The sequence below is a fragment of the Rhinoderma darwinii genome, chromosome 11 (assembly GCF_050947455.1).
Source record: "Rhinoderma darwinii isolate aRhiDar2 chromosome 11, aRhiDar2.hap1, whole genome shotgun sequence".
NCBI lineage: Eukaryota > Metazoa > Chordata > Amphibia > Anura > Rhinodermatidae > Rhinoderma > Rhinoderma darwinii.
The window spans coordinates 9,255,395-9,276,061 of NC_134697.1; the positions used below are offsets into that span (position 1 = coordinate 9,255,395).

At 42.0% G+C, this 20,667-nt stretch overlaps 1 protein-coding gene across 4 annotated transcripts in view; it reads right to left on the reverse strand.

Annotated features, from left to right (window-relative positions):
• Positions 1–745: 745 nt before the first annotated feature.
• Positions 746–20,667, reverse strand: part of CFAP58 (cilia and flagella associated protein 58) — a 75,138-nt gene continuing 55,216 nt past the window's right edge. For 3 of the 4 annotated variants that reach the window (XM_075842852.1, XM_075842853.1, XM_075842855.1), the window contains 5 exons: positions 15,486–15,597; positions 14,289–14,393; positions 7,250–7,369; positions 6,295–6,428; positions 746–930 (listed from right to left, as the gene is read on the reverse strand). In XM_075842852.1, the coding sequence (XP_075698967.1) occupies positions 813–930; positions 6,295–6,428; positions 7,250–7,369; positions 14,289–14,393; positions 15,486–15,597 (589 nt within the window). In that variant the 3' untranslated portion in view covers positions 746–812. Of the gene's footprint in view, positions 931–6,294; positions 6,429–7,249; positions 7,370–14,288; positions 14,394–14,715; positions 14,825–15,485; positions 15,598–20,667 lie in introns of those variants that run through there. The other variant, XM_075842854.1, reaches the window with a different exon arrangement.

The window sequence follows — 20,667 nt, forward strand, 5'->3', positions numbered from 1 at the left end:
ACTCGGCGGCCTCGCTCTGTGTACCATGGTCTTACACTTTGTGGCTGAGCTGTTAATACTCCTAGATGTGTCCACTTCACAAGAATATCACTTACAGGTGACAGGGCAGTTCTAACAGATAATAATAGCTCTTACAGGTGACCGGGGCTGATCTACCAGATAATAACACTTACAGGTGACCGGGCAGATCTAGCAGATAATAATAACACTTACAGGTTACTGGGGCAGAACTAGCATATAATAATAGCTCTTACAGGTGACCAGGGCAAATCTAGCAGATAATAATAGCACTTACAGGTGACTAGGGCTGATCTAGCAGATAATAATAGATCTTACAGGTGACTGGGGCAGATCTACCAGATAATAACACTTACAGGTGACTGGGGCAGATCTAGCAGATAATAATAACAATTACAGGTGACCGGGGCAGATAATAATAGCACTTAGGTCTGGCTCACAATCAGCATTCCAATTAACCACAAAAGTGACTGGGCCAATCTAGCAGATAATAAGAACACTTACAGGTGACCGGAGAAGATCTAGCAGATAATAATAACACTTACAGGTGACTGGGGCAGAACTAGCAGATAATAATAACACTTACAGGTGACCGGGCAGATAATAATAGCACTTACAGGTGACCGGAACAGATCTAGCAGATAATAATAACACTTACAGGTGACCGGTGCAGATACTAACACTAACATTTCTAGTGGCTTTAAATAACCTGATACAAAATAGCAAATACTCAACAAATTGACATTTATTACAAGGAGGCATCACATACAATTTAAGGACAGGCGGAATATTCATTAAGCTGTAATTTTTGAGGTGTGACTTAGAGGAAACCCGCCTCCTGTAAAGCGGGGTGCGTCTGATCGCTGCTGCATAAAAGGAGCTTCTATGTCCGCCATGCTTCTTTCCTTCTCCCTACACAGAGTAACAAAAGCCAATTAAAATCAACATAATAAACTGTATGAATACATAGAGGTGGGAGCATTTAAAAAAAATAAAAAAAGGCAATATAAAAGGGGTCGTGCCCTAGTTGTCCTTCCTGCAGGCGAAGATGACGTATTACACAGTCTCGACTGCTTGCTGTGGCTAATACAGGGTGGTTCCCAATATCCTAATAGTGTTTTTTAAATGGGGTTATTTGGCAGTGAAGCATCACTCTGGGCTACTGGAGAAGCGACAGCTTGTGAGGTTGCACCTGGTGCCTTTGGAGGGAGTAGGCAGATTTATTCATGGGATAGCATACCGGGACAGTGGTGGAATCTAATGACAGCCTCTCCCTAACAAAGTGCTGTGTTCTCTGGAGTGTCCAGTGGTTTTGTGTCCTTATCCTTCATCACTAGTCATTTTGTGTTCCAGTCTCGGATGTCCATTGGTGTGGTTTAGAACTCCTCTACGTCCATCTGCAGTCCAGAGACCCTAGTTCTTTATATCCAGATGTTAGGAGTCCCATTCTTTAATGTCCTATTACTTTATTTCCACTTCTTTTATTGCCTCGACCTCTGGTGTCCAGAGATTTTGTACACTGGTCCTTTAGGTTCGGACATTTTTGTGTGGAGTCTGGGACTTCATTTCATCTTCTTTGTTCAGTTGTTTGGTTCCCAACCTCTGGTGTAAATTAATGTGGTACTCTGGTCCTTGAGGTCTGGACATTTGGTGGCCTAGCCCATGAGGTCCTGTCATTTATTGTCCCATTCTCCGATGTCCTAGACTTTGATGTCCAGTCCCGGTTTTCCGTATTTTGGTGCCACATTTCTGGGCATTTATTGGTTTGATGCTCATGAAGATGACCCCGGGCAGTGGTTTCTCCTGCCAACCCCTTGCCTCGGCCCTGCACGGGCAGCACAGTCCTTGACTATTATTTCGGGGAGCTCTGACATAGAATTGTATTGTTTTATGGATCCATCCAGCATCTTCATTATCTGTGTTTCCTGTGAATACATTTTGCTCGCTACCCCAGACTGTGATCACATAATTAACAATTTGCCTTCCCGGGATTCATTAATCTCTGCTAATAATCCTATCGTTTTCTTGTAAGCAGATGCTTTACTGCGGCAGCTCAGCAAAAACGCTCTCAATTAAAGTTTATTTTTTTATTTATTTAAAGTGTCTCTGCCATCAAACGGTTTTCTAAGGAACCAGCAGCCGACACGATTTGGAGAATTTTCCTAATATACTTGATGTCACCGATGCTCTGTTGTTTTTTTAGGACAGGTCATTGTTTCTTTGTTTCTCCCCGTAGATACTAAAAGGGTAACAAAACTTTTAAAAAAACTTTTGACACGTCATAGGTCAGAAGATTTGATTGGTAGGGGTCCAAACACGGAGACCTCCACCGATCACTGAAACTAAGTGGCTGAAGCGCTCAGGTGAGCCCTGTGCTGCTTAGGTTTCTGATCGGCTTTTCTCCTGTACGGGATAAATAAAAAGTCTCTGAGTCCGTACACCGCTCGCTCAGCAATCCGAGGAAAGCCAATCAGGAGCAAAGCGGCCCAGCGCTCATCCGAGTGTTTCTGCCTCTTTTTTTTAGCGATCGGTAGAGGTCTCGGTGCTCGGACCCTCACCAATCAAAACTTCTGACATATCACTAGGACATGTCAAAAGTTTTTTAAAAGTTTAGTTAACCTTTAAAAATCTTAGTTGCTTGTAGTTGTTGCTGGTTAATAGAAGGCTATGCACCTGTATACATATCACCCCATATAGGTAGTAACACGCAACGTAGATACAAGAACGTGAGGGGGGGGCAGTGCTCTTAAAATTGGGACGCCTTCATGGGACAATATCCTTTAAGATGGCTAGACTTTTCTTTACTGATCTTAAGCGGGGAGCGGTCTTGTTCACATTGGATTTTAACCTATTGGATGCTTTGTTCCAATGTAATAAATAACTATGTTTTAAGTGTTACCCTTTTTTGCACTATCCTTTAAAAGCGATGTAAACCTTTGAAAGTTTTTTTATTTTTTTTATAAATGTGTATCAGTGTGATTGTGAAACTTTATAATTCGTTTTTATTAAAAATAATTTTTACTTTTTGAGATACAGCTGCTTTGGATCCTGTATACAGAGCAGCTGTGTCTTTAGCTATGACCTGAATCCGCCAGTCCCACGGATCTGACGGTTCGGTGTCAGCTCGATCCTCTGTGTCAGAGACATGCAGGACCCTCTGTTATCCATCACATCTAAGTTATGAACTGTCAGAGACACGCAGGAGCCGCTGTCACTGATCCCGTCACTCCCGCGGACCTGAAGGGAGCAGGATTTAGCAAATGATACAGCTGCTCTGTACAGAGAATGCTATGCAGCTGTATCTCAAAAAGTAAAAATAATTTGTAATAAAAACTATTTATAAAGTTGCACCAATCACACTGACTGACCTTTGTATTAACAACAAAAACATAAAACAAAAAAAAAAAAAATAATAATAATAATAATGCCATTCAAAGGTTTACATAGCCTTTAAGAACTATTCCTCAAATCCCTCTCTTGGGCCTAGGACAGTCTCCTCTGTTCTCCAGATCCTACGATGTCTTCTGCCGATGAGATTTTATGGTTTGAGCCCAGTCTAACTTTTTGGAATACCCTCTACTACTCTACCCAACATGTATAGAACAAGACAGTTCCTTGACATTGTAGTGCAGAACTACAGTGAAGGAAATAAGTATTTGATCCCTTGCTGATTTTGTAAGTTTGCCCACTGTCAAAGACATGAACAGTCTAGAATTTTTAGGCTAGGTTAATTTTACCAGTGAGAGATAGATTATATAAAAAAAAAAAAAAGAAAATCACATTGTCAAAATGATATATATTTATTTGCATTGTGCACAGAGAAATAAGTATTTGATCCCCTACCAACCATTAAGAGTTCAGCCTCCTCCAGACCAGTTACACGCTCCAAATCAACTTGGTGCCTGCATTATAGACAGCTCTTACATGGTCACCTGTATAAAAGACTCCTGTCCACATGCAAAATCTCACCTCGTGGGGTATCCTTGATCCTGAGGAAGGTGAGAGCTCAGCCGAAAACTACACGGGGGAACTTGTTAATGATCTCAAGGCAGCTGGGACCACAGTCACCAAGAAAACCATTGGTAACACATTACGCCGTAATGGATTAAAATCCTGCAGTGCCCGCAAGGTCCCCCTGCTCAAGAAGGCACATGTACAGGCCCGTCTGAAGTTTGCAAATGTACATCTGGATGATTCTGAGAGTGATTGGGAGAAGGTGCTGTGGTCAGATGAGACTAAAATTGAGCTCTTTGGCATTAACTCAACTCGCCGTGTTTGGAGGAAGAGAAATGCTGCCTATGACCCAAAGAACACCGTCCCCACTGTCAAGCATGGAGGTGGAAACATTGTGTTTTGGGGGTGTTTCTCTGCTAAGGGCACAGGACTACTTCACCGCATCAATGGGAGAATGGATGGAGCCATGTACCGTCAAATCCTGAGTGACAACCTCCTTCCCTCCACCAGGACATTAAAAATGGCTCGTGGCTGGGTCTTCCAGCACGACAATGACCCGAAACATACAGCCAAGGCAACAATGGAGTGGCTCAAAAAGAAGCACATTAAGGTCATGGAGTGGCCTAGCCAGTCTCCAGACCTTAATCCCATCGAAAACTTATGGAGGGAGCTGAAGATCCGAGTTGCCAAGCGACAGCCTCGAAATCTTAATGATTTACAGATGATCTGCAAAGAGGAGTGGGCCAAAATTCCATCTAACATGTGTGCAAACCTCATCATCAACTACAAAAAATGTCTGACTGCTGTGCTTGCCAACAAGGGTTTTGCCACCAAGTATTAAGTCTTGTTTGCCAAAGGGATCAAATACTTATTTCTCTGTGCACAATGCAAATAAATATATATCATTTTGACTATGTAATTTTTTTTATATAATCTATCTCTCACTGGTAAAATTGACCTAGCCTAAAAATTCTAGACTGTTCATGACTTTGACAGTGGGCAAACTTACAAAATCAGCAAGGGATCAAATACTTATTTCCTTCACTGTATGTCCATTGATGATAACATCTCCCGTCATCGTGCCTGCGTTTTTATATACGGTTAATGTCCCGTCTATGATACAACAGTCCCAATGTCTCCCAGAGGTTCCAGAACGCTAGGACTTTGGGACATGGCTTAGGTCGCCTGAATGGTGCAGTCCATGACAGGGTTAATTTGCAGAAGTTTGGAGGCGGTTTTGTGAACACGTCTTCTCCTGCACTTATTCTCAGCAGGAACAGAAGTAATCTGCTATTAGTATTGAGAAGAGAAAAACCTCGCAGGAAGTCCAGCAACATCTGCCGTCTTTGTGCAGGAACAGCACTAATGCTTCTGAGTGATGTTCTCTTTCAGGAAGAAACAGAGAACCTCGTATTGTGCCGAGATGTCGGCACTTTCCGGCTGCTCCGTTCTATTCAGACTAAAAAATCGTGGACTTTAGAAATAAATAAAAAAACGTAAATATATATATAAAAAATAAAAATAAAAAATAAAAATAGAAGAACAACAACCAAATGCTAAATTGTGTCCGGCGCCGCTGCCGAGTGGTGAGGTAATGGACCCTTGAGTATTGGAAACGTATGTACCGGCAGCACATTCGTGTAACTTCTTCCTGACCAGGCAGCACCTGATCTCTGTTGACTGACATTTTATTAGGAGTGAACCAGTGACATAAACAATTAGGACACCCCCCGATTAAAGGGGTTCTCTGCTTTAGATAATTCCTGCTGGTTAGAAGGTTCCTTGACAATAAACAGATCACAAAGTGTCCCCCTGCTGAGACCCCCAGCGATCAGCTGTGATCTGTGGGGAGACCTGGCAGTAAGTGTTCAATTTCCCTGCAGCGCCACCACAGGAGAAATGAAGCATTACACAGTCTTCAGTCATACCAATGTGTTGTGTGTGGAATAAAGGACAGGACAGTTCCTCCAGAGAGAGAGAGAGAGACGATCTATGTAACCGCTCTCCACTCTGACCGAAAGATGAGGGTCCTGAACAGAGGACCCCCCCCCCCCCCCAATATCTCAGAATTCCCTAACAGGGGGTATGGAAATAAGATTTCTAAACTGGACAATCCACCCCTTCAGAGAGGTATTCCCATCACCGTTTGTTTTTTTATAGCCATTAAATAATCCAGCATATTTGATAATCTGGCAATTTCTGGTTCCTATATATGCCGGATTAAGGGAATTTTACTGTATATTATGGACAGATTGGGATTTAGTGAGTAATATTTACATTTCCCAGGGATCTAAAGGCAGCTGGTTAATTTGTAGACTATACCTGGCCTGCTGTTCTTTCCGTTTTTGAGTCAGGTATTTTTTCTTGACGTTCTGCAGCTCGTTGGCCAGTCTCTCAATCTCGTACTTGTATTCCTGGCTCTGAGATTCGTACATGTTCAGTTCTGATGCCAGAGCCTGTAGGGAGACGCAGAAGACACCACATCTAGATAGGGTTAAACTAAGGAAGGTGGCAGATGGGCCAAATGCAGCTCATCACCAAATCATAAAATAAGACTCCAGTCACATCCAGAGCTGCATTCAGAATCCTTGTGAATTGTAGGAGTTGTAGCATTTACACCAGGCTTTATACAGTAGACTGAGCTAATTCATGCTTCATGACCTCACCTCACTCCCTTCAACCTTTTAAAGAATGAAAAAAAATTCCAGTGTGCATTGCTTCGGACTACAATATATTGCAGGACGTCCGCTAAACAGCGCTATATCGATCAACACAATATTAAATGGTGCTTAAGAAGAAATGTGAATGCAGCTCTGGATGTGAGTGGAGTAAAAGATGTGATACTAGGATCAGTGCAAGATACATTAAAGGGAGTATTAGCAAAATTACAAATTATTATTATTATGAAGTAGAATTAAAGGGGCTGTTAGTTTGAGCAACCCCTTTTTCTTTTGATGGGTCCCCCCTAATAACTAGTTGGTCTCAGGTGGTCCGGCTATTACTCGTGGGATATTTCAGCGCTGATTTGTGAGTGAAGCTTTAGATGATACTCCAATGAAGTCAATTGGAAGATCAATGATTCCAATGGAGATGCCGATTTACTCTTTGCAGCAAAGCTCTGCTCTAGCGGATATAGAGGGGGTCCAGATGGGGAGACCGTACCTCTATTACCTTCAAATATGCCCCAGTAGGGAATTTGACATATTGAAGAAATCATCCAGAACTTCCATAGGCCAGAAGACACTAATAGGAAGTTCTGGCGGGTATTAGTTCTCACTTTGAGTTGCTTGGACTTTTCCCGCAGAGTCTGTTGATAGATCTGAAGCTGCTCGGCGGCTTCTGGTCCCGGCTGCCGCGCCAGGATGTGTTTTAGCTCCACGTAAAGCTTCTCTTTTTCCTGCGGATCAAATAGATAATAGGGTATATGAGATGAGGCTTTTATTGTAAAGGGGATGTCTTCAGGAGACAAACCCTTTAAGGATGTATTTACAAAACCATAAAATATCCCTTTAATTCCTCCCTCGAATGCTGGGCACCTTCTTTTCCTAGTAAAAAGAAACAAAACAAGCACGGCGCTTCAGTGGTCATTAACTTTTCAACACACTTTGCATACATCAATAGTACAAGCGAATATAATAAACTTTGTAATATATTTTATTAGATTTAAAAAAATGCTTCTTTCTCCACTTATCAGGCTCCTTTCCTCCCTCTGCTAATTTACTCTGAATTTACTGCTAAATCCGGCTCAAAACAAGATGGACTATCAGCTCACTGAAGGATTAGATTACAGTTGCTTGTAGAAGTCCATGGAGAAGGGAGGGGGAGCAGGAGCAGAGTTAGAGAGAGAGGCAGAGAGACACAGCTGCTGCTGCAGCTTCTAGTGAGTGTTATATCTCCCATCCTAGTGCTGGATTCACAGTTACTCTACTCATTACTGCTGTATAATGTCCTCCATGCTGTTGCTGCTTCTAGTAAGGGTTATATCTCACCCAAGTGTTGGATTCACAGCTACATTGCTCTCTACTGATGTAAAATGCCATCTACGCTGCTGCTGCTTCTATGTAAGTGTTTTTTCTCACCGCAGAGGTAGATTCACAGCTACACTGCTTAGTACTTTTGTATGATGTCCTCCATGCTACTGCTGCTTCTAGTGAGTGTTATATCTCACCCAAGTGTTGGATTCACAGCTACACTGGTCTTTACCGCTGTACAACGTCCTCCACACTGCTGCTGCCTCTATGTGTTTTTTCTCAGCCCAGTGCTAGATTCACAGCTACACTGCTTAGTACTGTTGTGTGATGTCCTCCATGCTCCTGCTGCTTCTAGTAAGTGTTATATCTCACCCCAGTGCAGGATTCACAGATATACTGCTCATTACTGCTGTATAATGTTCTCCAAGCTGCTGATGCTGCTTTTGGGGGGTGTGCTACAGCGAGAAACGGGAGCAGGATATTCTCTTCTCTATGTGTGCAATGTATGGCAGACATGATAGCAGTTAGGCTCCACCCACTAGCACATGGAAAACTGAGAATTAGAGAGAGACCACGCGGAGGGGAAAACTGCTAAAAAAAATGAAAGACAAGTCATCTAATGGCCTGAAATCGTGTTATTCGTCATGTACAAACATATGACAGGTTATTGTGAGCAGTCGCCTGAAAGATTACGCACACTTTCTGGAAGAAAACGGTTTGTAGTTAGTGCTACGAGCAGTGCAGACTGGTGGGTGACTACTTCATGCTCCATAGATTAAGGAGCTCCACAGGAGTCACTGGCTGACTTTATGCTGAAGACCATAACATATTTGGGTGAAATCTAGCCAATCGGTCACATGAAAAATACTCGTTAGGGAGTATAAAAGGTCCCTTTAATAAGCAACTACAACTATGTGAAGCTCAATATTTTGGGATGGAGTTTCCCTTTAAGTAAATCTCTTCTGGATATTCTACAATTTGTTACTTTATTTTTACTATCCAGGCACAAAAGAAAAAAACCTTTTAACATTTACAGCTCAGGGCGATGAGATCTGAGCCGACGCTGGGAAAACGGTTATGAAGCGGCTGCTCTTCTAAACAAGATATCGCTGACAAAAACACTTAAGAAAATCGTACATTAATCCTTTTACTTCCTGTACACGACCCAACCATTTATTTGTGGGACTCTTCTGAACAATTCCGCCAAGGTAAAGAACAAAGACTAGAAGCAGAGGGATTAAATGGCATCCGTGTTCTCCTCGCGAGCAACAAAAGGAATGGACAGTTCTGATCTGTGAATTGCCGGCTACTGATTCCTGAATCCACGCCAGCGCTTCCATTACTGCCGAAACAGCGGCTTCTTGCAAATAAAAAAAAAAGCAATTGCTCGATTTCTTGGTAGAAACGCCTATTCATAGGATTTAACTCTTTAGGTGAATGAAAGCCCTAAAAAAAAAAAACTTCTGTATGCCAAAAAATGTTTCCATTCTCTTCCCACTGTCACAGCAATTTAAGCTCCAGAGCAGCTCTTCCTACTGTAACCGGGGACAGGAAGTTGCAAACATAGTCAGCCATTTTTGAGACTATGGAGTGTTGTTTTTGGTCACACGGTCACCCAACCCGTATATAGGTATACAAAGACTCTACCAGCATGCTGTCACCTGTGTGTCAATTATATATAAGTTACTATCATAGTCATTCTCTAAACTAGATACATCCACATGACAGCCCACCTGCTAATATTCATGTTATGATCGGTCCAGATGTATATTTAGGTAAGACGTGCATTTGTAATATATAAAAATACAATCTTTTATTAGTGAACCCTAATAAACACGTGGTGATAAGCTTTAAAGAGTCATTATATATTCATTAATTACTTTCTTACATCCTATAGGGGGTTGTCATCCAGCTTTCTAAGGTTCCTGAAAGCAAATCCGGCTGGGCTATTTATATAGGCAGGAAAAGTAATGCAGGATCGGTAGATTGGCAATCGTAACCTCTAGGACGGCAATCCGCAAGGTGGCTATCATGGTGGAGAAGTCACCCAACTTTCCCAGGAACAGATATTAGTTTACATTTTTAGGAACGGCGCAGGGACGATATTTTATTATAGGCCAAGCTCGGTTTTGTGTCTGTAAATAACGCATTTTGCTTTCAGAACACAATCTATAGGTACGCCTCAATCGTGTCGGCCGCCCGCAGATTTCTATCACAGGGTAATCTGTCAAAATCACCTAAAATGCTGAATATCTGTATGACCGGAGAAGCGCCTTCATCCTGGAGAGTTGGAAAATACAGAACAACGAAGATCACAGTCACAGCAATGCTACATTATTCATTCCTTCTACCACCAACAGGGGGGCTACGCTGCACAATAATCACTTGTAACTGTTCTAGTCATCAAAGGTGTATGCACCATAGAAGAAGCCTCAGCAGCTGCTATGGGGGCCCCACTCAAGCCGAGGGCCACAATGCCCTTGTGGTGTGAACCCTATCATGGCCCACCCCCCTCTTCCACATCTGTAGAGCGGCTATAATTAATATTTCCAAAACATAATTTCTGTGTAATTATCTATAAAATGCAACTAATGATGTGTTTGTAGGATTCCCTGGTTTTGCCCCCTCTGTGGGTCTTGATCCTACAATACCTAGTTAGACAGATTAGTGATGGGCACTTAAAGGGGCCCGCCCTGTGTGAGCGGCTGCTCTCTACATAATAAACACTTTGGGCGACAAGACCAGAGACGTGGATCAGGAGCCCATGTCAGACAGCCATAAAACAAAGTAAACACATATTGAAGAATGTTTTTTTTTTTTTTTTTAAAGAAACAGCGCCACTCTTGTCCACAGCTACACGCAAATGAATGGCACTTGGTGTCAATTACTGCGGTGAAGGGGCCGCAGCTCTCTACCAAGGTCTAGGACGCCTTCTTTCTAATAATTGTAGGGTCCCGAGGTCAGACCCCCCACTAATCATTATCCTGTTATATTGTGGAAAGCTCCTTTAGGGTATGGTCACACTGAGGTTTTCTTTACCTGTCTGCACTTTCCTTGCCACGGGCTGTTTATCTCACAGAGAATTGTCTAGACTGGATAGAATCGTAGCAAAACCGCAGTACAGGTTTTTAGCCTCTGCTTGAAAACAAGGATGTCCTCATTCACTGACAAAAGCAGAGATCTTGACAATGGTGAGAAACTGAAACACAAAGTATATTGAAAGTTGCAGAACTTTTCCCTATACAATGATTTTGCTTTATTTACACCAGGCTCGCTCTTTAACTCCTTTGCGCCCCATGACGTAACTGTATGTCACAGTGACAACTAACCTACTGCACCTCGACGTTCGGTTACGTCACGTTGATGGCGCGGGCCAAGGAGCAGTGCCGGCGCTATCAGTACTGGTGCGGGCTGTACTATAGAGCCGACATCCCGCTGCAATGGTCCGGATCAGAGATCACCGTGGCATCTAAAAAGTTTAACAGAGGGAGGATGGCACCCCGTGACGTGACTGCGGGTGCTGATGGTTGTTATGGCAGCTGAGGGCACAACAAAGAAATACACACGCAGTATATGGTATGGCTGCGATCGTAATGACCCATAGAATAAAGGTAACAGGTTATAGTCAACGCATGTTGAATGGCGTAAAAAAAACCTTTCCAAAAACACAGCGGAGGAGTTGCTTTTTTCCCCCCCATTTCCCCAAAAATATAAACTAATAAAATATATAATCAATAATTTCTACGTAACTCTAAATAGTTGCATTAAACATTTACATTGGACTTGTCCCGCAAAAAATTAAACCCTCGTAGAGTTACAGGAAAAAAAAAAAAGGTTACGGCTCCCGGAATGTGACGACAATAAAAATTAAAAAAAAGATGCTTCGTCCTAAAGACCCAAAAGCGGCGGGTCCTCTGGGGGTGAAGGCTGTGGAGAGGGGCCGCGGTAGGAAGTCTTTGCAGATTTCCTGTATATAAATAAGACATTGATTATCGGCTTGTGCAGGAGAGGACGATATATAATCCGTAGCTAAAGAGGTGAAGAGCGGAGAGAAGCAGCGCCCAGAAGGAAACGGCCTGGCAGAGACGCGGCACTTACAGTCAGACTGCACTTTACACTGCCAACAATCCTGCCGTGAAACAAAGGACGGCGCGGCCTGACAAAGTCCTAATACTAATGGGTAATATGGGAGAATGGGGGACCAGCGCCCCGGGGGACCAGCGCCCGCTGCCACATCCAGTCTGGTCTTGAGAAAGAAGAATAGAGGGAGTTGGCAGGTCTTTCTTTGTAAAGGGCATCCGGCCTGTGCCAAGTTGTTTAACACAAAGCTTGCTGCGCTAAAGTAGGAAGACGGAGTGAGATACAATAGTCGCTGTTTACAGAGCGGCCCCTCGTTCTGCCACCGCGCCAGTCAAACAAACCGGCAGAAGGAATAAAACGTGCAATTGCTCCCATGCCAACTCTTCAGAGCGGCCGTTGTGCTCATTTCCCAGTTAAATGTCTGTGCCCGGTCTGCTGGAACGGCGCACCCGCCGCTGATAACCACTCGATAGGTCGCTGTGGGACGTCCATCACAGCCATCTCTCTCGCTCTTTTTGGGGGGTTTGGCCTCTTCGTGTTATTGTAGGAATAACAATGACGCATCTGGGTCTTGGACACGGACAGGTGAAGCGTCTACAGGCGTCTCGCGCCCCTAATGCCGGAGGTGCCACTTTCTCAGCTCAGATTTATAGATTATCGTCCACGTGCTGCAGATTAACGGTGCGGCCGGCGGAGTCACTATATTCACTTCTCAGCGTTGTCATACATTGCTGTATGTCATATTATATCATATCGTCTGTCCATTCCTCTCCTCCTATCACAACCCGGCTGTCAGAACAGTACAATTGTCTTCTGAAATACTCTGTGCTGCTGGATGGTTACTGCTTCTCCCACTAATAAACACTCTATTATCCCTCTGCTTGTCTTCATTCACATTATTAGACATGGCATTACATGAGTGGACAGTTCCCTGCCTGCCCACAAGACCTGCACACACCTCTCCTGAAATACATTGTGCTGCTGGGGACCTTGCTCCTTGTACCATGTAACTCTTACCTCCCACTTGTCCCTATTCCCCTCCTCACATTATGACACTGCTCTCGTCACCTGCAGTCCTGTCCCCACTAACATCACCACATGGTGGACAGTACATTGCCCCCACTCCTCTCCTAAAACACTCTGTGCTGCTCCGGTAACCTGCTCCTTCCACTATGTATCTCCCAGTCTGTGACCTCTCACAAGATCAGTACACTCCTCTCCTAAAACACTCTGTGCTGCTCCGGTAACCTGCTCCTTCCATATGTATCTCCAAGTCTGTGACCTCTCACAAGATCAGTACACTCCTCACCTGAAATACTCTGTACTGCTCAGGTAACCTGCTCCTTCCCCTACAAGTCTCTGTCTGTAACCTTCCACAAGATCAGCATATTCTACTCCTGAAATACTCTGTGCTGCTGCGAGGACCCTGCTCCTTCCACTACATAACTCTCAGTCTATGACCTCTCACAGGATCAGCACACTCCTCTCCTGAAATGCTCTGTGCTACTTAGAGATGCTGCTCCTTCCACTATATAACAGTGAATTTAACAAAAATGACATAAAAAAAACAAGGAAAATACAATTTGCCGACATCTCCGCTGACTGAGATAATACAATGAAGTCTGCCGGAGTGCCAGGATTTGAAGGATTTTGCATAAGAATTGATGGAGTTCTCTGATATCCCGTCTCCAACCTGCCTGCTCTCCGGAGCCTCCACTGGCTCAGCCTCATCTGTTAAACTCTTGCACCATCTAAAGGCCAGACTGGGAATTACATCCTACAGGAGAAAACCTGAGAACTTCAAAGGGAATCTGTAATTGTGAGAGCGGCAATTACCGGACAAGCAGATGAAACGCTGCTCTAGCACAGTATAGATTTATCTATTCTCGCTTTCTTAAACCTTGGATGTAACCCTTGAAGTTCACGTTTAACCCCTTCTCTGCACATCAAGCCCCTCGCCTTCCCATTATTAGGTCCAATGACTGGCAATAGGATGATTAGTACATAGGAGTTCATGTAGACCCTCAGATGACAGACTCCAGCTATTCAATTATCTTGACAGCTCCCTGTGTGGCGAAGAGACCCCCCTCCCGCTACAGACGGCTGTGATACAGCACAGATATAGCAGAGGCGTAGTGAAAGGATAGATGTGAGGATATCGCAGTGAGACGGCGGAGATACCTACATGCAGAAGATGAGATCAGTCCTAATGATCGTCTAATAATCCAGACAGAAGACAATGGCGCGGCGCAGTCCGGCACTCACCTGCAGTAACAGCTCCTTCTCTACAACCTCCTCGGTTTTGCTGATGAGACGTTTCTGCAGGGTGTGGATCTTCTGGATCAGCTCGTAGGTGCTGGGGTCACTGGCCTGTGTAGGGGGATATATATATATACACACAACAGGTAAGTATTAGTGATGAGCAAATGGTGAAAAATGCATTATTCTTTCCTTAAAAATACAACAAGATCTTCTTTTAGATTATTCTATCTCAAGCTGCTTAATAAAAGGCTAAAAAATATCCCCCATATTATTTTATTTTTTATTAGTTTATCGGGGATGGGGACAGTCTGTTAGACAGGTGACCAGTAATGTTATCCATTCAGTAACCATTAGAGTGATCACACAGCTTTCTACAGAACCTGAAGGGCATATAAATCTGCACTGCTCTGTAGTTACATTCTCACCTGTACCTTCTTTACTCTGCTGAGTGTCAGTCTCTACTGCAGCTCTGATATTCTATTCACAAACCAGTAGGAATAATATGACCCCCTAACCAAACAGGAATGCAGCGCATTAGACTGCAGAAGTAAAAGGGAAAAGGTGAACATAAAATTTCAAGATGAATCATGTGATAATCAATCATCATCATCATCATAGATAAGCAATGCTGCATCTGCAATCTATAGGGGGCGCTGGAATTGTTCCTTAAAAGGGGTTGTCCAGTTTAGAAAACCCATTGTCATACAGTACACCCTATTAGGTCATTCTGAGTTAATATGGGGGGGGCCACGGTTCAGGACCCTCATCTCTTGGGCAGAGTGGAGAGCGGTTACATAGAGCGTCTTTCTCTGGAGGACCCGTCCTGTCCATATTACACAGACAACACATTGATATGAATGGACACTGTGTAATACTTCATTTCTCCTGTGGTGGCGCTGCAGGGAAATTAAACACTTACTGCCAGTTATCCCCAGAGATTACAGATGATCACTTTGCGATCTGCTTATTGTCAAGGGACCTTTCTAACAAGTAGGGATTGTCCAGAGTGGAGAATCCCTTGGACAGTAGAAACGTCAGGTATCGAAGGCAAAGAAGACGGATAGGATGTTCTCACACATTGTCATGAAGTGACAAGATTTTGCAAAAAGCGCACGTTTCGTTTTCTTAGCCGCCGTACCGCCATGTGTGAATACCCATGATTTGCTTGCTACAAAGTAATTGCACAATGAAAACTTTTACCTCTAGTTTCCTCCACCTGTGGACGTTCATGGGATTCTCTAGTTCCTCCTCCAATGCTCTGCAACGTGTCCGCTCTTTCAGGAGCTCCTTCTGCATGTGATACACCTCCCGCCTGGATACAATCACATTATCCCCGATTATTAGCCATAGTATAAGGTGAGAGGATGTCGGGGGAGGGGGCAGTTATTCACTTTAATAATGTACTAAACTTATTCCCTCCCAAAGGTCCCTATTCCTGGAAGAGATGAGGGAGCATCGGTGACCACATAAATGTCCTGTACAAGGACTTCAATCCAGGTCAAGGCGAGATATATACAGAGCGCCACCTAATGGTGACAACAAGAACTCAATAAATATTTTAACAAGTATGTGTGTTGAAATTCAATTCCTTTATGCTACTGGTTAGTAAAATGTAAATCAATGTTAGGTGCACTTGAGTCCGAATGCACACGTTGCGTATTACGCGCAAAATTGACGCGCATATTTTCATGCCGCAAATCCGCAGCGTCATACAGTACCGGCAAAGTAAATGAGATTTCAAGAAGTTTTTTTTCTCCAGGTATATTGACCTGTGGTGCGTATTTTAAAATCCGCAGCGTGTCCATTTATCCTGCGTTTCCGCTTAGATTTAAAGAAAAACGCACCAAAATAGGCAGAATAAAAACGCAGCTATTTCTGCATCAAAATGTAAAAACTGCAACTAAATGCGCATCAAAAGACCCATCATTAAGTGCGGTTTTAGCTGCAGAATTACGTGCATATACCTGCGGTTTTGGTGCGGATTTTTCTCATCAAATTACGCAACGTGTGCATGAAACCTGAGGGTAAAAGGTGAAGCGCATCGCCTGGATGACAGAGTAATAGGATCTCACGCGGTTTGCCGTCAGACTGAAATGTTGCAAAAGGACAAAGGGCAGGAATAAAAATCGATCTTAGTGATGTACGACGCTAGGAGTCCCTCCCTCGCTGCGGGACAACTGTCCTGTACTGTAATCATGTTTTCAGTACGGGACAGTAGTTCCACGGAGAGGCAGGGACTCCTAGCGTCGTACATAACTATGATGCTAGGAACCGGACTCCCTGCGGTGTGTTCGGTCCGGGACTTGCGGCCGAAATACGTTCCGTCTATTACGGACGTAATGTGCTCGTGTGAACCCAGCCTAAGTCAGTAAGTCGGCCAGAACAAGGTCCTGTAGGTGAGGTGCCCAGCGCAGCGCAGCGCCTGCCTGACTTCAGAATTATAATATGGTGGGGGGGAGCCAATTATCCGGCTGCAGAAAGGTTGACTTTGCAAACGTTGCTTTATCCACATGAATTATTTTGGGCAGACAAGTGTTTTCCTCTGAAACTTCTCAAACCTCCCACTGAATGTGAACCTCAGCCACGTATCACATACACCAAATGTAACCGCAGAAGGGGAGGAGCCAGCGCAAAAACGTCCAGCGGCAGAAACATTATATCATATTACACTTTATATATGTAAAGAAAGGAGGAGACCTCCAGCTCACCAGTAGTTTATATATGCTCAAGGTCATATTACAGCAACATATACTCCTCCATTATACGGATCAGAGAAAATAGGGGGCAGTATAATAGCAGTTATATTCTTGTATATAGGGGGAGTATTATAGTAGTTATATTCTTGTATATAGGAGTAGTATTATAGTAGTTATATTCTTGTATATAGGGGCAGTATTATAGTAGTTATATTCTTGTATATAGGAGTAGTATTATAGTAGTTATATTCTTGTATATAGGAGCAGTATTATAGTAGTTATATTCTTGTATATAGGAGCAGTATTATAGTAGTTATATTCTTGTATATAGGGGGCAGTATTATAGTAGTTATATTCTTGTATATAGGAGGCAGTATTATAGTAGTTATATTCTTGTATATTGGGGCAGTATTATAGTAGTTATATTCTTGTATATAGGGGGCAGTATTATAGTAGTTATATTCTTGTATATAGGAGCAGTATTATAGCAGTTATATTCTTGTATATAGGAGGTAGTATTATATTAGTTATATTCTTGTATATAGGAGGCAGTATTATAGTAGTTATATTATTGTATATAGGAGGCAGTATTATAGTAGTTATATTCTTGTATATAGGGGCAGTATTATAGTAGTTATATTCTTGTATATAGGGGCAGTATTATAGTAGTTATATTCTTGTATATAGGGGCAGTATTATAGTAGTTATATTCTTGTATATAGGAGGCAGTATTATAGTAGTTATATTCTTGTATATAGGGGCAGTATTATAGTAGTTATATTCTTGTATATAGGGGCAGTATTATAGTAGTTATATTCTTGTATATAGGGGCAGTATTATAGTAGTTATATTCTTGTATATAGGAGGCAGTATTATAGTAGTTATATTCTTGTATATAGGAGGCAGTATTATAGTAGTTATATTCTTGTATATAGGGGCAGTATTATAGTAGTTATATTCTTGTATATAGGGGCAGTATTATAGTAGTTATATTCTTGTATATAGGAGGCAGTATTATAGTAGTTATATTCTTGTATATAGGAGGCAGTATTATAGTAGTTATATTCTTGTATATAGGGGGCAGTATAATAGCAGTTATATTCTTGTATATAGGGGCAGTATTAGGGCGGGTTCACACATAGCGGAATTTCACTTAAATTCCGCTGCGGACACTCCGCAGCGTTAATCCGCAGCGGAGCCGTTTCTCCATTGACTTTCACTTTAATTTAGCAGTGTTCGTTTACACGATGCGTACAATTCCGCTGCGGAGCATAGGCTGCGGAGCGGAATTTGGTGTCCGCAGCATGCTCTGTCTGTTGCGGAGCAGTGGCGGACTGGTTGCGGACTCATGGCGGAATTTCTCCATTGACTTCAATGGAGAGTCAAAATTCCGCAATGAAGTCCGCAGATCTTATGTGTGCTGCGGAGCGTATTGTTTTTACTACCATGACATTTCTTCATTCTGGCTGGACCTATGTATTTCTAGGTCTAGAGCCAGACTGAGGAAGTCAATGGGGCTCCCGTAATGACGGGAGCGTTGCTAGGAGACGTCTGTAAATAGTCACTGTCCAGGGTGCTGAAAGAGTTACGCGATCGGCAGTAACTGTTTCTGCACCCGGGACAGTGACTACCGATCTCAATATACATGTATCTGTAAAAAAACATATAAGTTCATACTTACCGAGAACTCCCTGCGTCTGTCTCCAGTCCGGCCTCCCAGGATGACGATTCAGTGTAAGTGACGGCTGCAGCCAATCACAGGCCAAGCACAGGCTGCAGCGGTCACATGGACTGGAGCGTCATCCAGGGAGGTCGGGCCGGATGCCGAAAGAGGGACGCGTCCCCAAGACAACGGGCGGTAAGTATGAATTTCTTTGACTTTCACTAGGGAAAGTGCTGTCCCTTCTCTCTATCCTGCACTGAATAGGGAGAAGAGAAGCACTTTTCCTGCAGTCCGCAGCGGCCAGTCCGCATCAATTTTCTGCACATTTTGTGCAGATCCGCTGCAGAATCTGCAACGCAGATTCTGTGCGGCATTGATGCGGACAGTTGCGGAGGAATTCCGCCATGTGTGGTCATGCCCTTATAGTAGTTATATTCTTGTATATAGGAGCAGTATTATAGTAGTTATATTCTTGTATATAGGGGCAGTATTATAGTAGTTATATTCTTGTATATAGGGGCAGTATTATAGTAGTTATATTCTTGTATATAGGGGCAGTATTATAGTAGTTATATTCTTGTATATAGGAGGCAGTATTATAGTAGTTATATTCTTGTATATAGGAGGCAGTATTATAGTAGTTATATTCTTGTATATAGGGGGCAGTATTATAGTAGTTATATTCTTGTATATAGGAGGCAGTATTATAGTAGTTATATTCTTGTATATAGGGGCAGTATTATAGTAGTTATATTCTTGTATATAGGGGCAGTATTATAGTAGTTATATTCTTGTATATAGGGGGCAGTATTATAGTAGTTATATTCTTGTATATAGGAGGCAGTATTATAGTAGTTATATTCTTGTATATAGGAGGCATTATTATAGTAGTTATATTCTTGTATATAGGAGCAGTATTATAGTAGTTATATTCTTGTATATAGGGGCAGTATTATAGTAGTTATATTCTTGTATATAGGTGGCAGTATTATAGTAGTTATATTCTTGTATATAGGGGCAGTATTATAGTAGTTATATTCTTGTATATAGGGGCAGTATTATAGTAGTTATATTCTTGTATATAGGGGGCAGTATTATAGTAGTTATATTCTTGTATATAGGAGGCAGTATTATAGTAGTTATATTATTGTATATAGTGAGCAGTATTATAGTAGTTATATGCTTGTATATAGGGACAGTATTATAGTAGTTATATTCTTGTATATAGGGGCAGTATTATAGTAGTTATATTCTTGTATATAGGAGGCAGTATTATAGTAGTTATATTATTGTATATAGTGAGCAGTATTATAGTAGTTATATTCTTGTATATAGGGTGCAGTATTATAGTAGTTATATTCTTGTATATAGGGGGCAGTATTATAGTAGTTATATTCTAATACATAGGGGGCAGTATTATAGTAGTTATATTCTTGTATATAGGAGCCAGTATTATAGTAGTTATATTCTTGTATATAGGAGCAATATTATAGTAGTTATATTCTTGTATATAGGGGCAGTATTATAGTAGTTATATTCTTGTATATAGGGGCAGTATTATAGTAGTTATATTCTAATACATAGGGGGCAGTATTATAGTAGTTATATTCTTGTATATAGGGGCAGTATTATAGTAGTTATATTCTTGTATATAGGGTCAGTATTATAGTAAATATATTCTTGTATATAGGGGGCAGTATTATAGTAGTTATATTCTTGTATATAGGGGGCAGTATTATAGTAGTTATATTCTTGTATATAGGGGCAGTATTATAGTAGTTATATTCTTGTATATAGGGGCAGTATTATAGTAGTTATATTCTTGTATATAGGGGCAGTATTATAGTAGTTATATTCTTGTATATAGGGGCAGTATTATAGTAGTTATATTCTTGTATATAGGAGCAGTATTATAGTAGTTATATTCTTGTATATAGGGGGCAGTATTATAGTATTTATATTCTTGTATATAGGAGCAGTATTATAGTAGTTATATTCTTGTATATAGGAGCAGTATTATAGT